Source organism: Falco biarmicus, chromosome 2 (genome assembly GCF_023638135.1).
Source record: "Falco biarmicus isolate bFalBia1 chromosome 2, bFalBia1.pri, whole genome shotgun sequence".
NCBI lineage: Eukaryota > Metazoa > Chordata > Aves > Falconiformes > Falconidae > Falco > Falco biarmicus.
In genome coordinates this window covers 8,958,003-8,976,920 of record NC_079289.1, presented here as the reverse complement: position 1 = coordinate 8,976,920, position 18,918 = coordinate 8,958,003, and the positions used below count along the sequence as shown (strand labels likewise).

The 18,918-nt window shown below is 45.0% G+C and overlaps 1 protein-coding gene across 1 annotated transcript in view; it reads left to right on the top strand.

The window, feature by feature from the left end:
• Nucleotides 1-6,401: 6,401 nt before the first annotated feature.
• ME3 (malic enzyme 3) overlaps nucleotides 6,402-18,918 on the top strand; it is a 136,133-nt gene continuing 123,616 nt past the window's right edge. The window contains exon 1 of the mRNA XM_056329516.1: nucleotides 6,402-6,805. Coding sequence (XP_056185491.1) covers nucleotides 6,617-6,805 — 189 coding nt within the window. The 5' untranslated portion in view covers nucleotides 6,402-6,616. The remainder of the gene's footprint in view (nucleotides 6,806-18,918) is intronic.

Here is an 18,918-nt window from a genome sequence, read left to right as displayed (position 1 = left end):
CAAACTGTGACAAAGGGAGCCTAGTGATAGATGACAAAGTAAGCAAGGGACTGACAGATGGGACGTATGGATCCTGTTCCCAGCTCCATCACTGTCTGAGTATGTGACCGTGAACAAGAACCCTCTGCATGTTCCTCCATCTCTAATGTGTATGCGAAAACAGGGAGTTAGCACAGTGGCATTAACCATGCTTATATTATAAAAAAAAAAAAAAAAAAAAAAGGCTTTGAACTTTGCTGCATGGGACAGGCTGTAGTAATAAAGATTTTTAAGACCAGAGGGGATTGTTACCCCATTGCAGGAATCTGCTATTTTATAGTGGCATGCGATCATCTGTGGCATTTTTTCTGTAACCTTAGGTCTTGTATTTGTTAGAGGTCTGGGGCTGCTGCATCTGGAGATGACTTTTACAAATCCTTGTGGATTATCGAGTATATAATTGCTCGCAGTTGGGAAAGGCTGGCATGATGATCCCTGTGGTGCCTTCAAATCTCGTGGCCTGACCCAGTCTGATACCCTGCATATGCCATATAAATTGAGCCCGTAACTTCTAACTGAGCTAATGCATACAGTTACCTATAATGTATGTATTTACTACACATACATTATTCCACAGGTATTCTCTCTCAATATATGTATGCATAAATATACATTCTATATAGAGTTATGACCCAGAAGAGCAGCCTAAATGCTACAACAGATGAAAATGTTATGTCGCCTTCTATGTGGGAAGCTATCTGTGACCCACCTGTCTCCAGACTCTCCTATAGCATTTATAGTTTTTCTTGCCACTGTTTGTTGTACAGAGGGGTCCCGACCAAAGCTCAGGGCCCCTGTTGTGTTAAGCTTCTTGCGTCATGATCAATTTAAACAGTCTGCATGAATGGATAGTATATAGTCTCTGCAAAATCTAATAAACCAGGAGATACATGGCTGCACAATGCCAAGAATTCTCAAGGTATGTGGTTTGAAAACCACCACAATGTAAGTTTATAACTTACATTCATTTCCTGAGAGGAAAGATAATGCCGTAGAATAGACACTAAGGTCCTGATTTATATGTCAGAGATTCATTCTCTGGTAAGTTTAAAGACTATTTCATTGGCATTCTCTTAGATGACGAACTGTTAAATGCAAGGCCACAGCACAAAGAGGCGTTTTAAACTAGTAGAGGAATAAATTAGCTCTTATAACATGCTCTGAAACTTCAATTGCATTTTGCAGCAATCCACAAATCCCCAAGTGTATATAGAATCTTACTCTACAAACCATTGTTTCCTTCTCGCTGCTGAAAAATAGCTAAAATAAAATCCTAAGAGCTCAATGGTAATATGCGTGCATTTCACTGCTTTTGTAGCTTTTTTGTAGCACTCTTTCTAGTTTTTTAATCAAGAATTTAACCGTTGCTTCAATTAAATATGCATTCAAGAGAGGCTTGCGCATTAGACAAAGTGCATTCATGCGCACCTGACAGCAAGCACTCTGCATCTCGGAGATAAAGAATCTAAATCAGATCCACGCTTTATTTTGCAGTGCCAGGTAAAATTTAGAAACCCAGCATCTGTAATCTGTTTTTCACTGAGCTGCAAAAAATCAGTTTGATGGCTATTGCCAGGCAATAGGGGGTACAAGATGAGAAGCCGCCAGCAAGGCACTATTCAGTGTCTGCACAACAGTAGGGAGACAATTCATGGCTGCAGAGAAAATCTTATTTTTACTTTTATAAATATACAATACATCCTGCTCTGAGAAGCATATAAGCCAGAATTTTAAAATGAAGGAAATAAAGTATGTGAAAGAGTCCATACAGTAACAATAAAGGCAAAAGTGTTTATATGTGTGTGTATATGTATCTATCTATAGATATCTTCCTTTGGCAGTGTATACATGAGCCAAAAATGCTCAAAATGCTGTGAGCCTGTTAAAAATAACCCTTCTTACATTGCTGTCCTAGATCCTTAGCAGTCAATAGTGGGATATCTCATATGCAGCCATTTCTGCAGCCGATTTAGAAATTAGATACTATGGATATAGCACTTCCCTCACTCCCTGTCTTGCGCTTTTTGCCAGTCTGTTGTAGCAGACGTGTGCAGGAATTCCCACCTTTGCCATTTGACCTGTTGTGTAGCCCCAGGCAAATGATGCCTCCTGATCCCTGCCAACGTTTGTCCCTCTTGCACATAGAGACCATAAACTTCTGAGGGGGTACTGTGCAAGGTCCCTGACACATTTCCAGGCACTCCTGAAATCGAAATAATAATTCTATCAATTCAGGGCCAGGAAAAGAAAAGAGACTTCTCTTCTGACAGTTCACATGCTGCTTTATGGTTTTGTCATGACCCTCAATCCAGCACCGATGGGGAGAAGACAGATGTACAAAGTCAAGATTTATATGGCAACTCTCTTCCAGGGGTATAGTGGAAATTGTGTCCCCAGCCAGAAAATGCACCAACTATTTGGGGAGCTCTCTCAGTTTCAGATTGCTGCTTTGGGAAATGTGGTTTGACAAGCCCCAAAGCAAGCGATGAAGCTCCTTTATTTTGTTGTGCTTTGGAATAGTATTAGGCAGGAGAAGCTGATTTACTCTTGAGAAAACTGTGTGAAATCCTTGTGATGGTAATGTTAATTATGTTAGCTCACTGTGTGCTAGTTTATGGGCATTCTTAGCTTAAAAAGTGTGTTCCACCCATGTCACAAAAACAGGCAGTGATTCACGAGTTCTGAGAAGGCACCTTGAAGAACATTACAAAGCAGAATAAAATTGCCAGTGTTTAGAAAACTGGAGCCCAGCCCGAGGAGGTGTCACATTTACCTTCACGCACTCAGGTCCAATGTCAGGAAGTAACAATTCCCTGCACCAATCAGGAACAGACCAAAGCTGTCAGCCTGGGCCAGTGGTCCCATGGCATGGGAAAGGCCTTTTAATGCCTTATTTCCTCCTCCCACAGCTTCCCTGTCTTTTATCAAGCAGGCATGGACCATAAATTTGCTTTTCATTATTGGTCTCTGCCTTCCACGGTAACCGTGCTGATGTCTGTGCTTTCGCATCTTGCCTTTAATAGTACTTAGTCGTCTACTCCTCTGAAGCAAAATTAAGTAAGGTCTACCAGAAGGTTCAGAGGATTAGGAGGCTGCGAGATACATGGTTTGTAGATACAGAAGCCAGCAACACCCTGCCCCCTCTCAGACAAGGAAGTATTGTATCTTCAGTATTTGCTACAGCTGAGTAAATTTAAGCGATCAGTTCTGAAAAAGACCCAATAAGAGTTATTCTTGCTTGTGTTGATCTGAAGAATCAAACCTATTTCAGATGGAACTTTGGAACTTCTGTTGTTAAATGGATTATATAAAATAAATTAAACTCAAAAGTAAATTCACACAGTAAAAAATTCTTGTAAAATCCGTTCTCAGAAGATTATTTTCTTATAATTCATTTTTTAATTCAAAATTGAGACTAGTTAGGGTTTCAGCTTCACTGAAAAATGAACAGTTCTGTAGATATGAAAATGCTTTGTGATAATACCCATTTTCATCAGTAAAACATCATTACTGTAAAAAACAAGTTGTTTTCACTAGATCATGTTCATACTTATTATTTTACACTTTAATAGGCCTTTCTGTATTTCCAAAACATTGGAAATTTAGTCCATTGGAGGTCTGAAAGCCTCTCAGGTTAATTGTTCCACCTACTTAGAGTGATACAACGAGGGATTTAATCTAGCCCTGAAATTCTCTTTCCCTCACTTGTAGGGCTTGTATGCAGCTGTCACTAGGCATAGAAGATAAAATATTCAGCGTGCTAGGAAACCTTTTCTGTCTGCGGATATAGAATTATCACAGAATCATAAACTGGTTTCGGTTGGAAGGACCCTTAAAGACCACCCAGTCCCACCCCCCTGCCATGGGCAGGGACCTTCCACCAGCCCAGGCTGCTCCCAGCCCCGTCCAGCCTGGCCTTGAGCCCTGCCAGGGATGGGGCACCCACAGCTGTTCTGGGCAGCCTGGGCCAGCGCCTCGCCACCCCCACAGTGAAGAATATTGGGTTAAAAATGTCAAAACAGTTGATGGGAATTTTGCATTGAATACATTTCAGGTTGTAGTGTAGGGTTGTTTGTTTTTTTTTAGTAACTGCCTCTGTATCATGCAGAATGCGCATCACACCCTAGGTAGGTTTGCAACGCCATAATGCATGGTGGTTTGACTCTTCACAATTCAAGACGCTAAAGCTACTGTTTAGTGAACCAGTTAAAACTAACTGGCACTTCCTGCGGTTCATAGCAGAGATGACAAGCACATGAACCCCAAATCTGCATGTAGTCTAAACCAGTTTAAGTTAACTGTTAGACATACACAGTCAAATTATACGGACGTTGAGTTCTGACCTTCTCTTAGAGCGTTTTCAACATGAAGCTGTGGGCTGTTTTTTTCCAAGAAGAGGCACGCAGTGTTTTACAAAACAGGCAAAGTGAACTCATTGCGTTTTGTTAGTGGTGCGTCCACTAGAAAGCACTAGATGGTGTAATTAGGTCCTGCAGGTAGGAAGAGCTTGTCTAGATTCTCCAGGTAAATGCATTTGCTCAGAGCCTAAGGATGTACACCTCTTGCTAGGACAGCTAATGCTACCACCCAAGACGCTCCTCAGCTGTGTCAAGCAACCGTATTGTGCAGGCTCTCAGCCTGGCACTTCTTCCTCTGTCACATAAATCTCCTCAAACAACTTAATGGTGTACTTCTGCAAAGCAGTCAGGGAAGTTTCTCCTCTTTTTTTATCTTTGCTCACTAGGAGTGGCTCAAGAATCCAGAGATTTAGTATTATGGACTCTCCTACAAACAGCAGTGTCAAATGTCCTGTTTGCTATGCACATGGCCACAGCCACCACAAAGACACTGCAGAATTTACAGTGGATCTGTAATGGTGTGGAGAACAGCTCACTCAAATTCAGGCTGGGTGAGACCACTGTTGTGCTGGCTGGTGGGAGCAGGAAAACTTTGTGAAGCTGGCAAGATGTTGACTTAGTTTTTATGCAGATTGATCTTCCCAAGATCAAAGTCTCAAATTTTTCTAATTTATAGCTATGCAAAAAAGCAGTAATAGTGGAAAATTCCCTCTTGTGTCTTCCATGCACTAAGAATCTCCCTCATTATAACCTGGCCTCAGGGATGCACGTATTCCTTATCTCCACTGCATGAGTGGTGCATCTCCACATATGGCCAATTTGTGGTATTTTAAAGCAAAAGGAAAAAAAAACCAAAGACCTGACCAACCACCTCACTCTCAGAATATATCTGACTGGGTGGGGAAGTATTTTCCCCCATGGTCCTAGTAGTTACTAAGTGGCCACAGTCCGGAAATATGAGGTTTGAATATAATCATTGTTTTATAGCAGAGGCGTAAATATCCTGGGCACACTGAGGGCAACGCATGAACCATATACCCTTTAGGGAGAAATCATAAGGTCGTGGAATTACGCTGAAATAGCTTATTTTATGGAGTGCCTATAAAATGCCAAGGCAAGAAAGGACAAGCATGTCCAAATAATCAACCCCTTTCACTCTGTAGTCTGTTCTTTTCTGCACAGACTGTATCATTTGTCCCCCAAAATATGAAAGCATATTAAAAAATACATCTGCAGACAGCAACGCAAATGGAAGAAGCTGGAGAGCGCCCAGAGCAGACCTGAGCTTCGCCATGGGGACACGCGTATGGGAGCAGTGTTGATCTGAGAGTGGAACCGATCCCGAATCGTCCCCTGTGCTGGGGACTCAGCCAGGCAGTGGGTTTTCATACGAGAAGTGATAGCAGCGATGGTGATGTCGGCATTTCAAAGGATAAAAGAGCTCATCTCTTCGGAGAAACGGATGCAGGGCCCTGCCTTCTTCGGTGAATTGGATATATAAAAGAAATACATGTAATACACGTGTGACCCTCATATGGTATATGCATTGTGTATAGGCAGTATACGGCACATATAGATTTTATACATGGGACGTACAGATTACAGGTAGACTGAAATGCTGAGCTACCCACGGCCGCTCACACTGCAGAAGGGGGCAGCCTGGTAGGGCCTCCCCAAGAGCTTCCCAAGGACCCACAGCTGCCCCCCTCCGCCCCCCGCCCCGCGTCCCGCCGGGGGTCCCCGGCTCTGCCCCGGACCCCCGGCACCAGCCGCGCTCCCCGCAGCGCCGGCCCGGGCTCCCCCCTCACCGTGCCCTTCATTAAAGCCTCAGGGGACAGCACCGGCACCAGCGGAGCAGGGGGGGTCGCGGCGAGCGGCTCCGGCGAGCCCCGCGGGGGCGCAGCGCCAGCCGGGCTGACCCCGTCCCCTCAGGCCGGCCGTGCCGCGGCCGCCGCTGGGCCCCGGGCGGGGCGGGCCCGCTGTCCCCGGCGGGGGCGGGCCCCGGCGAGCAGCCCCCTCCCCTCCGCCGCCGGCTGCGCCTTAACAGGTAACGGAGGAGGCGCGACCGGGATCTGCTTCCTGGGTTTCGCTTCGCTTCGCCGGGGTCCGCCGCGCCGTGAGGGGCCGGGCGCGGCACACCTGGGCCGGGCCGCCCCGCCCTCCCCGCCCCGCCGGGCGCCCGTCCCCGCTCACGCCGTCCCGGTAGACGCGGCAGGGCCATGGTGCCGGTGTGCGGCGGGGCGGGCGGCCGCCTGCTGCGGCTGGTGGGGGCAGGCCGGAGGCCGCTGCTCCTCAGCGCCAGCCGGGGCCGCGGCTGCCAGGCCGGGGGCAGCGCGACCCACCGCGGCGGCGCCCTGGCCGTCAAAAAGCGAGGCTACGACATCACCCGGAACCCCCACCTCAACAAGGTGGGTGCCGGCGGGGGTGTCCTCCGGGGGGAGGGGGGCTGGGCGGCGGCAGGTGCCCGGCCTGGGCCGCGGGTGTCCCGGGCGGTGGGTGCCCTGGCAGCGGTGCCCGTGCCCGTCCCCAGCGGGCGAGGGGCCCGGATCCCACCGGATCCCACCGGATCCCACCGGAGCAGGGGGCGAGTGACCGGCGCCCACCCACCGCCTGGGCCGCCCCCTCGGGCCCCCGCCTGGCTGCCCGCGGCGCTGATGGCACTGGAAGAGCCTGTGGGGCAGCAGTGCCCTTGGCTAGGACCTGAGGTCATTTATTTGCCTGAAAAGATGAAAAATTAGGAAGGGGGAAGTGTGGCTTCTCCAAAAAAATGCAACACCGAAACTTGGGGTGTTTTGATGTACGTGATGTTACGCTGGCGGCAGCGAAATGGATTGTTGACACCTTCATGTTACAACAAGCATGTTCAGTGGTTATTGCTGTAAATCTTCTTTTTGTAGCATATGTGTAGCAATGTGCGTCCCGCTATCAAAGCAGTGCGTCTTACCAGGCTAAAGTGCTGAGGAAACATCAACGTTATTTACCCAAAAAAAAAAAAAAAAAAAAAAGCGTTTCGAGAAAGGTTCTCAATGAAGTCTGCAAGGCTTGTAAAATGAGACCCCATAATTTAGCCCCGCTGTATTTTTCAGGGGTACCTAAGACTCTCTTAACTCGGTATCATAGTTGTTAACTGGGCTTAGCTGCAGAGGTCGCACCTCCCTGTGGTCCTGCTGGATGCTCTTCAGGGGAACTGAGCTGACCCTCTGCCCCAATCTGAGTTACTGAGTTACTTCCCATCTAATGGCTCCACTGACGACTTGATAGTATTTAAATAAGGTTAAATAAATTCCTGCCATTGATTATTACTCATTGCCCAAAGCCTGTGCCCACAGGCACTGTTGGGCTCAGCCTGACAGCTGTAGAAGGCTGTGCTGTCTGGCTTATACTTGTCCTCAAATTTAAATTGCCAAAATGGGTAGACTGATGCAATTAACTTCATGTATCGGTCACCACACAAACAAGCGTTAAGGGCTTGAGAGATGTTGCGGTCAGTAGAACCATCTCTGACCTTGAAAAACCAGTGGAAGAGAGACTGAATCTGGTTGGATTGGAGTTAAACTCAGAGGCTGATGGCTTGGAATGGTGTCATCCTTCCACTTCAGAGGACTGCTTGGCCAGCTTCTGAGAGGTGTATGAGGAACCTGCTTCCCTGAGTTATAAGGGCATTACAGTCAGCCCACGGGAAAGAGAGAATAAGAGTGAGGAGGAGCTTTCACCCACAGGAGCTGTGGTTCAGTTTGCTCCAGTGCCATCAACTGCTATCCTGGGAACCAGTATGGGCCTATCAACTCATGGAACACTGGCGGTAAAGGTCCTGGAAAATAATACATCTTGTCCACGGTGTGGGAACCAGATAGGAAAAATATCAGGACTCGTAGACCATCTAAAGAGACCCGATGGAAGGAAAAAGATCGTGTTTACATGGTCCTGTTGTGGCAGGACAGATGTAAAACATCATAGTGTTGCCTGCCGCTTTCTGAAGTGCAAAGGGGTTGTAGAAGCAGCAACTGTCAATGGCTGGATATGTGAGGAATATAAGAGAGTACTTGAAACAAAAATTAGACTTGGGCGACATAAACACCTGGCACATCCAGTTACTGGAAACACGGAGTGAATTATTGTTGCAGCACAAACAAGCTATCGGGCTGCAATAAGGATTTTTACCGTCGGCCAGATTCTACTGTCCATGCTGTTTCTCCTTCCTCCAGAGGTCAGACCACACTGTTCCTCCTACTTAGCAGAACGAGCTGCAGCTGCACATCATCCATATCAATTAACCCACTGCCTTCGAGGCAAGGCCACAGCTGCATGTTATCAATGCTAATCAGCCCACTGCCTTCCTTCCTCTACAAATTCTCTCTTCCTGCCCTAAAGAGGGTACTGTGAGAGGACTACACTGGCAGTGCTGGACTGATGAGGAGGTGGAGTTGTTGAAAAAGCTGCATAAGCAGTACGAGGGAAGTAAGAACATAAATAAGTTGACTGTGGAGCATATTCTGTCAAAAACAACTAAGCAGGCAAGTGATAAGAGGACTGCATAAAAGTCCTGTAAAGAGGATGGAGAAAGATCAAGCGTGGAGAGAGCATATAAGGAAAGAGGGGGAATACCTTGCTGACATTGGGTCATGTGAGGAAAGGGGACTAAGGTCCCATTATAGTAGAAAAATTTCAGACTGGTTAACGTCTACTAAGCTGCCCATCCTTCAGGGAGCTTCTGAAAAGGTGATAGAAGGGAAGGAAGGGTCCCTGTCGCTGATTAACAAGGCAGTTGAAGACTGCTATGCATGCCTGTTTATGAAGTCCTCTGAGTTGAAAGCAAGTCAGGGTCGAAAGCACCAAGTAGCCTACCAAAGCAGTGGATGAAGAAGAGGGCTAAGAAACGGGGCCAGTTCCTCCGATTCTGGCTGTTTTACCTGGATAGAGGAAAACTGGCTGGTATTATCCTGGATGACGTAGAATCCCTAAAATGCAGTATCCCACTGGATGAGGTGCACAAAGTATTCAAGTCAAGATGGGAATTGTCAGGAACATTCAAGGGCCTAGGTGCTTTCAGGACCATGGGTCAGGCTGACAACTCAGCATTTGAAGCCATGATCGCAGCAAAAGAAATCCCTAAAAACGTCGAAGAGATTAGTCAAAATGCGGTGCCAGGACCAGATGGCCTTAGTTTGAGAGATCTTGTTAAGATAAATCCTCTTTGCACCCAACTGGTGGAGCTTTTCAGTCTATGGCTAGTGACTGGCAGTATACCGCACATGGTGAAAGAATGTCAGGCTGTGCTAACATCTAAATTGGCTCTACTGGATATATTGAATGGCATCAATAATTGTCAACCCGTTACTGTTGGTTCAATCGTTTAAAAATTGTTCTCAAGGGTTTTAACAGCGAGTATGACTAAGGCATGTCCCATTCATCTGCAGCAAAGAGGGTTTATAAGATCATCAGGATGTGCAGAGAGTTTAAAACTATTACAGCGTTTAACTAGGAATGCTAAGAAGGAACATGGACTCCTGGAAGTGCATTTTGTAGGTCTAGCTAAAGCCTTTCACACATCATTATGGCCCTTAAACAAAAGGGTGTGGACAATCACGTTATAGCCCTGGTTATGAACTTATATTGTAATACCAACACTCACATTGACTTGAAGAATTAGCAGTCAGATCCTGTCAGGATCCAGATCAGTGTAAAACAGGGTGGCCCACTATCTCCTATTTTATTTAACTTGTCTGTAGACCCTCTACTGTGTAAATTGGAAATGGAGGGAAGTGGGTTTCAACACCATAATGAGAAAGATAACAACTATGGCTTTTGCAGGCTATTTAGTCTTGTGAAGTGGCTCATTGTAGGGAACGCAAAAGAATATTGAAATTTTCGAGGTCTTTTGTGAACTTACTCGCCTCAAGATAGAAAGGGAAAACTGCTATGGCTTTAATATCAAGCCCATTAAACATACATATGTGATCAGTGACTGTCCTCCGTGGACAGTTAATGGCATTCCCTTGAATATGATTGAACCTGGCAGTTCTGAAAAATATTTGGCTTTATTTATTAATCCATGGATTGGAATGTCAAAACCAGAACTCCTAATAAAAATTAATGATTGGTTGCATCAAATTGAGAAGGCTCCTTTTGAAGCCATTTCAGAAAATTGACATCTTAAAAGAGTATACTATAGCATGATTGGTCTACTTGGCAGATCTACGGCACGCAAATACAAATTTAGAAACCCTTGACTTGGCCATTTGAGCAGCTGTCAAAGAACGGTTACATCTACCAGTGAGCACCTGTGATGCCTTTTTATATTCTAGCACTGGGAACGGTGGTTTGGATATTACCGGTCTTGTGGGACTAATTCCCAGTGTACAGACTTGAAGATTGCACAGGATTGCACAGTCTTTGGAAAAAACAGTAAGACAAGTTGTTCAACAGGAGGGTGTTGAGGAAGAATTTGAAAGATTATGGGTAGCAGAAGGATAAAGATAAAATACCATCTATTTGGCACCCAAAAGCGATAACGATAGTACCTGCCAAGGGGGAGGAACCAGTCTCATAATGGGAAGTACCTGTTCCAGATACCGTCTTTCTGAGGCCTTGTAACCGGCAAACCCAAGAATTTATAAATTGGACTAAATTGTTATCTCAGGGCCATGGTATTTCTAATTTTGACAGAGATAAAGTAATAATTGGATTGAGCATTATAGAGGCATTCCTCAGAGGAAACCTGTTAACAGCAGTGCATTTAAGAGCTAGCGTGTATCCAACTAGAGAATTTTTGGCAAAGGGCAGACAAGAGACTTACATTAAATTATGTAGACTCTGCCAGGCAGAAAATGAATCTTGCACACATATAATAATATCAAGCAGGATATTACCCTGCAGTACAAGATGCAAGGATTAAGAGACATAATCAATTATATGTAATATTGCAAATGAAAAAAAAGTGGGTTGTCTTTCAAGAACCATTATTGAGAGACAAGCAAAATGAGTTGTATAAACTGGATTTAATATTTGTAAAAGAAAGTCAGGCCCTCGTAGTTGACATCACGGTTCATGATCAACATCTTTAACTGTTGCTGCTTCTGAAAAAGTAAAGAAGTGCCAGCATTTAAAAGATCAAGTTCAGTAATTGACAAATGCTACTGTTGTTAAATTTATAGGGTTCCTTTTGGGTGGGAAAATGGCATCAAGGTAATTATGATTTATTAGCTGGACTCTGACTCTCTAGTTCCCAACAAGGGAAGGTCACTCAACATTCATCTAACAGAGAGCTCTTTTCTTCAGTGATTGTTGTACATATGTTTGTAAGTCACTCGCGCTGTTGTAAAATGTTGCAAATTGTAATGGTCTTTTTATGAATTGCAAATAAAATGGTTTTTCCTATCTTTCTATCTGTTAGGCAGGATCCAGGGTTACCTGTGGCCTACATAGGAGTGAATTCTATTTCACAATGGTAGGAAGAGCTGATGGGCGGTAAAAAAAAAAAGAGTGCCTGTAGTATGTAGGGACACAGAATCGTGATGCGTCACCTATCCTGCCAAAACACTAATTGTTTTGATGTAGGTGGATGGGCCACCTTTACTTAACTTGGAAAAGGAACATGTATAATATATATGTGCTTGATAAATAACCCCGTACTATTTTTCCATCCCTTTTCATAATTTGAAGGGGAAGTGTGTGTCTGGATGCAAATTTTGGGATCAGATAGGTGAGATTCAAGAGTGTTGGGTTCTAGTTTCTTGTATTAATATTGCTAGAAATAGAACTATGAATACATTAATTACCTTAAAAATAAGCAGGTATTATATATGGTATTGATAATTGATGGGGCTATGGCTGTTTATCATCTGCTTGGTATGTAGTTATCCAACATACGAGTCTCCTGTGTCTTCTTCTGGACTGGGGACTCCCTGGATGACAACTTTTACTTTGTGTAGTATGCTGGGCTGCATCTCCTGGTACCATTGCAGCATCCATAGAGGTCAACCCCTTAAGAAAGTCATGTGATGATGCAGGATGTTACTGAATATGCAACAACTTTGTAGGCAGTCTGGTTTGAATCATTATTCAGTGCATATCTGTGAGACTGAAAAGAAGAGGAATTGCCAACTATCTCATAAGTAACAGTAATTTGTCAGCATTAAGTGGTTTTGATGGTTTTTTCTTCATCATCTCGTTTGTTCCCTTGGGTGTTTGATGATAGTTACAGAGAGTGACATTGCTAATGTTTCTAGTAGTTGTGCATGTATTGAGTTGAACTGAAAAATTAATGCTTTGACCTTTGCTCAGTGTAACGCAATAATAACACACAAACAGTTGACTCTGTCACAGTTTAAATTGATCTGGCTACTGCAGAAATACATTCTGAGTGTTCCATTTGATAATTTTCAGAACTGAGGCTTTTGTTAATTGTTTCCTCCCCTATTTAATTGGCCATGATAAATCTCCCAGCTGGTCTCCAGCCTGGGTGTCTGCTGTTTATGTCATTATGTTCCTCTGTCAGTATCAGTGATGCAGTCATCTACAGAACACCCAAAGGAGGACAGAAATGGCTGACATCTGTGGTAAGAGCTAAGATGTTTATGCACCTAGATAACTAGTCATTAGTAAATTTCCAAACTTTTCTAAAGAGGCTTCTATTTTTCTGTTGCTCTTAACAGTTTCTTGTATCTGAGGAATTAACTGTGGTCACCTGAAACGGGATATTTCAGACAGTTCGTATGTTTAATGTATGATCGATGGCCCTTTGGTCTGCTGTGCTGCAGTGGTGTAGGTCAAAATTAGGGATCTCAGTAGGTTTTCAGCTGTTGTGCTCTCATCACATAGCAATTACTATTTAACCCTTTGGTAGCTGAATGTGGGCATGGGGTCATCGCTGTTTTTCTGCAGTGGATCTTATTTAAATCTAAGCTTTTCATCTGATTGAAGGCTGCTCTGCAGGGATGGATAGTCCTTACGTCTTTCCAAGAACCTCTGAAAAAGTTCTACAGGAGCGAGGCCACGGGCAGAAAGTGTTCTGCTACTTTCTTCAGCGCCCTGGCTGTTTGATAGCTTTTGGGTGAAGTTTGAAGCGTCAGTCTAAAGCAATGAAGTGTGCGATATTTATTCAACGAAGAAGACTGTCACTCTGGCAAAATCACAGACAGATTTACAGTCTGAGGTTACTGATTCAAGCCTTTGCTTGCTTACTAGGTTCAAGGTGCTTTGAAGCAGCAGCAGACTCGGAAGTCACTGCTGCTGGGTCCTCTATAATACCTTAACTATCAGTAATATCCTCTATCCTTCCAGCTGCAGGGAACGATAAGAGAAGAAACAAGAAGAGCTAGCAGATCAATGCCTGGTGTCACTGACAGAATTCTGGGTGCTTTGATTGTGGGTGATTTTACAGGATACCAGACCTGCTGGCAACAGACACAGTACACCTTTCTCAGAGCAGGAAAAGAATCTTTGCACAGGAGTTAGCAGGGCTCGTTGAAAAAACTTTAAACTAGATTTGAACAGGGAAAGGAATAAAACCAGGCTCACCAGAGATAAGCCTGGGGGTGGCACGCCAGTGTTTAAGGGACAGTGTGCTAGCAAAGTCCTTCAGTCTTCCATCTCCATGGAGGTAGGGATCGGAGATCCATTTGGCAGCAAAGACGCAAGGGTTATTGATGTGTTAGAAACCACAGAAGTGCCTGAGGATGGTCACATAAGAATTGGGCCTTCTCACCTCAAACAGGTGGTTGGATTGATAGTCCAGCTGAAGTGCTTCTACATCGGTGCACGCAGCATGGGCAATAAACAAGAAGAGCTGGAAGCCCTTGTGCAGCAGGAAAGCTATGACATAGCTGCCATCACGGAAACATGGTGGCATGACTCATGTGACTGGAGTGCTGCAATAGATGGCTATAAACTCTTCAGAAGGGGTAGGCAAGGAAGGAAGGGCAGTGGGGTAGCCCTGTGTGTTAGGTAGGGTTTGGGCTGTCTAGAGCTTAAAATGATGGTGGCGATAAACTTGAGTGTTTGTGGGTAAGAACCAGGGGGAAGGCCAACAGGGGAGATGTTACGGTGGGAGTCTGTTATAGACCACCCACCCAGGATGAAGAGGCAGATGAAATATTCTATAAGCAGCTAGGAGAAATCTCACCGTCACTAGCCCGTGTTCTCATGGGGGACTTCAACTGCCCAGATGTCTGCTGGAAATACAGTACAGCAGAGAGGAAACGGTCTTAGAGGTTCCTGGGGTGTGTGGAAGAGAATGTCCTGACACAGCTGGTGTGGGAGCCAGCCAAGGAAGGCATCCCGCTGGACCTGTTTTTGTGAACAGAGAAGGACTTGTGGGTGGATGTGGTGGCTGGAGGCCCCCTTGGGCACAGCAATTGCAAAATGATGCAGTTTTTGTTTCTCAGAGAAGTAAGGAAGAGGGGTCAGCAGAAGTGCCACCTTGGACTTTGGGACGGCTGCCTTTGGCCTGTTTAGGAGCCTGGTTGACAGAGTCCCTTGGGAGGCAGCCCTGAAGGGCCAAGGAGCCCAGGAAGGCTGGACTTCCTACAAGAAGGAAATCCTAAATGCACAGGAGCAGGCTGTCCCTGTGTGCTGAAAGGTGACCGGGGGGGGGGGGGGCGGGCAGGGGACGGAGAAGACTGGCATGGCTGAACAGAGAGCTTTGCCTGGAACTCGGGGGGGGGGGGGGGGGCGGTGGGGTGGGAAACCAGGAGAATTTATGGCCGTTGGAAGAATGGGCAAGCTACTCAGGAGGACTACAAGGATGCAGTGAGGTTATGCAACGAGTAAATTAGAAGAGCCAAAGTCCAGCTAGAGCTTAATCTATTGCCATAAAAGACAATTAAAAATGGTTTTATAAATACATTAGCAACAACAGGAGGGCTAAGAAGAGTCTCACTTCTTTAATGGATGCCAGGGGAAATGTAGTGACGAAGGATGAGGACCAGGCTGAGGTACTTAATGCCGCCTTTGCCTTAGTCATTAATAGTAAGACCAGTTGTTCCCTGGGTACAACAAGGAGCACAGCTCTGATGGGGGACAGCTGAGGGAACTGGGGGTGTTTAGCCTGGAGAGGAGGAGACTCGGGGGGGGGGGGGGGGGGGGGGGGGGGCTTATCGCTCTCTACAACTGCCTGACAGGGGCTGTGGGCAGGTGGGGGTCGGTCTCTTCTCCCAATAACAAGCGACAGGACAGGAGGAAACAGCTTCAAGTTTCACCAGGGGAGGTTTGGATTGGAGATTAGGAAGAATTTCTTCACCAAAAGGGTTGTCAAGCATTGGAACAGGCTGCCCAGGGAAGCGGTTGAGCCCTCATCCCTGGAGGTATTTAAAAGCTGTGTAGATGTGGTGCTTAGGGACATGGTTCAGTGGTGGGCTTGGCTGTGCCGAGTTCACAGTTGGTCTTGATGATTTTAAGGGTCTTTTCCAAGCTGAATGATCCTATGATTCTGTGAAAAGCAGGCTGTCCTTTGAGAAGCTCCTCTGTTTTCCAAATCTGCCTGAAGAAAAAAATGAATGGAAGAACTGGTGATAGATGTCAGAAATTTGCAGTCATTTCTTTCCTTTGGTCATTGTTTACTATGTGAAGTTCGTGGTTTTTCTGATGTAAAGAAATTGAATTCCTAAATATTGATCAAGAGTGCCAACACTGTATTAAGCATGGATTGTAAATGAGTTTGTCCAGTCCTTAAATCATTTGGCCAAGCTATGTATTGCATGTAAGAGCTTGCTTGAGTAGGTGTTCTGGGGAAAAATTAGAGGAGGAAGCTTCTTGCAGTTAAGGCAAGGCTGTGTTTCATCTCTGAGATTGGGTTTATGTCTCACACTTTCTGTGTGACATTGGGGAGGTCACATGTGAGGAAGTTAGTAGTTTGAATCCTTGGACAGTAGGAGGAACTTTGAAGGCAGAACCAGTTATGCTTCATCTATGCTGATGAGACTTCTAGTGCACTGCACGTTTCTGCACTATTCAAATACTGTTCTTCCTTCTGTTGTGAAGTATTACAGCCCGTGGCTGATCCAAGTGCAGGACTTGGAAAATGTCAGCAGTCTTCTGAGAGGTTCTTGCAGTCTTAAAAGATGATAGCAGCTGTTCTCAGTTGACAGAACAGTCTCAGAAATAACAAGAGGATGAAGGAGAGCTTGTCACATATTTTCATTAAGCACCTCGTGAAGTCGTTCTTTTTCTTCCTTTGAATGCTGCAGAATTGAAAAACCTAATAGTGTTAACAATGTCAGGTAACTACAGAGAACTGGTAAGAGTGTTCTGTGGTGATCCAGCTGCAAGCTGGGTGCCAGGAGGATATGTTAGCTTTGGCCATGTGTAAGTGACTTGCTGACAGGGGAGCAGCAGTGCTGGACTTGTTGAGAGACAAGTCTGTGGGGCTTCAGCCTTGTGAAAAGCTAATTCAGTACTCAGACCCTGGGAGAAAAGATGGGGCATCTCTTACCCACAACCTTATTTATCAAAGTTACCCTGTGCTTGGTGTGGTTGAGGCTGTGTTGCCTTCTCTCTGACGCTGCTGTCCATTCTCAAGATTTGTGCAATTCTGCTCATCTCAGATGTGATGTTTGTGATTCTCCTGTTCTTCCAGGGACTCTGTCAAATTCATGTGCCCTTTCTGTGTTCTAACAGACTGAGCTGGACAATTCCCTGTTTAGCCACACACCTGTAGGCATTCAAAAATCTTGTCCAAAATCCACTGTAATTTTGTTCATGACATCTGACTGCAGTGTTCAGTTGGAAGGTTGACTGCATTTCATGCATTTTGCTGGAAGTCCTAATTCTGAGATGAATCATGCCTCGCTGGAGATCTGCCATCACAAACAGATGCAGAACTGGATGTCACAGTTTGTTTTCAGAGTGGCAGGATATTGCTGTATTTGAAGGGTTGAGATAATAACATACTAAACCTTTCTGCAAGGTGCAGTGTATGGATCAGAATTTGGGGTCTTCTGTGTACTTCTGGATACTACCCTTTTGATGTGTATGCATGCTCTCTGTTACTTTTCATGTAATGTGGCATAATGAATTGGGGGGAAAAAACAGCCAAACAAAAAAACACACAAACTCAAAAAACCCCAAAATTACCAGTCTGGATCTGTAAGAATGAAACTTTAAAGAAGTGCTGTAGGTGTCTGCACTGTTTCTGGAATGTACTGCTGTACACATTAAAATGCGGAAGGCTTGTTTGTCCCTCAGCTTTGCGATGATTAGAATGGAGCTAACTGAAGGTTCTTTGAATGTAATGTCAGTAATTTGCCACTGCAGCTGAGAAAAAAAAATGATGGGATCTTGCAAACAGCTGTACACAGCAACTGTGGTGAAACAGGCCTGAAATGAGCTGGATTTGTAATATGATTGCATTTAAACAAAATTAGTAATGAGCACAAGAACAGTGTGTCTGAAATGGCAGTTGGCAAGATCAAATTGAGGCAGGATTCTGTTTTCAGATTAGTAAATCTCTCTAAATCCACAAGGTTATGTTCTTGCAGCTGGAGTTTCCAGTCGGCTAGCTTTAGGTCTGGGTAGGCGTGTAACTGCTGAGGTACACACCGGGCTATAAGTGGCTGTGTGACTCCCAGCATTTGTTAACTTGCCCATCTGTTCACATTTTGCAAAGTTATAGAGTATGAGGTGGGCGGAGTTTGGAGATTCCTCTCTTATTTTTCAGGAGCCTGTAGCTAGTTGAGTAAGTTTGAGGGGACAAGTTTTAGACTAGACAAAGTTCATTAAAAAAAAAAATACCCTAAAACCACACCTGGCTTAGAAAGTCCCCAAACCAAAAATGGTGAAAGGATGGGAGTGTGCAGTGTTATTTACCCTTCTTAAGGTTTATGGCTGCTGTTGAAGACAAGATGCTTATGTAGATGAACTGACCTTACAGGATTCTTGTGTTTCTAGGGATATCAAACAAGCAGCTTTCATGGGCAAACCCTGCAGTACATGGGCCACTTCAGACCCAAGCCAAACCGCAGCTGAGAGTGCTTTTTATCCAGTCATGCTCCAACTCTTCTAGAGCTGAAATGTGAGTGAGCTGGAGTGCAGTGCAGTATGATGAGCCTTCAATGGTGTACGGAGCAGAGAGGCTGTTTTCCTGATTTTACTTGTTCTTTATTTCATTAGTCAAGTCTAGGTGTATTGCCATTGACTTCAGTGGAAGCAAACTCTGAGGAGATGAGCTTTGGCCCAGTATTTTGGCAAATGTCGTGGTGTTCTGGAAATATGATTGCTCAGTGAGATTTGTTTTGGCTTTCATCCTGGTGCATGAAGTTCCATTTTTGTTTGTTTGGTGTTTGTCAGGCATATCTCTTTTTGAGTCCAGAGTATCTTTTGGTGGTGGCATTTCTTTGGTACCAAAACATTAGGAACTTGTTGTTAATGTCATGGTCAGCAAACTAAGCCTGAACTAAATCTGTCAGGGTGTTAGCCTGAAAAAGTCCCTTTGCTTCCCCAGCTTGGATTCCAGTTCCTCTCCTTTATCATAGCCAAACCAGTAGACCATCTGCCTTCCTGTCTGTCTGCATAATCTCTTGCCAAC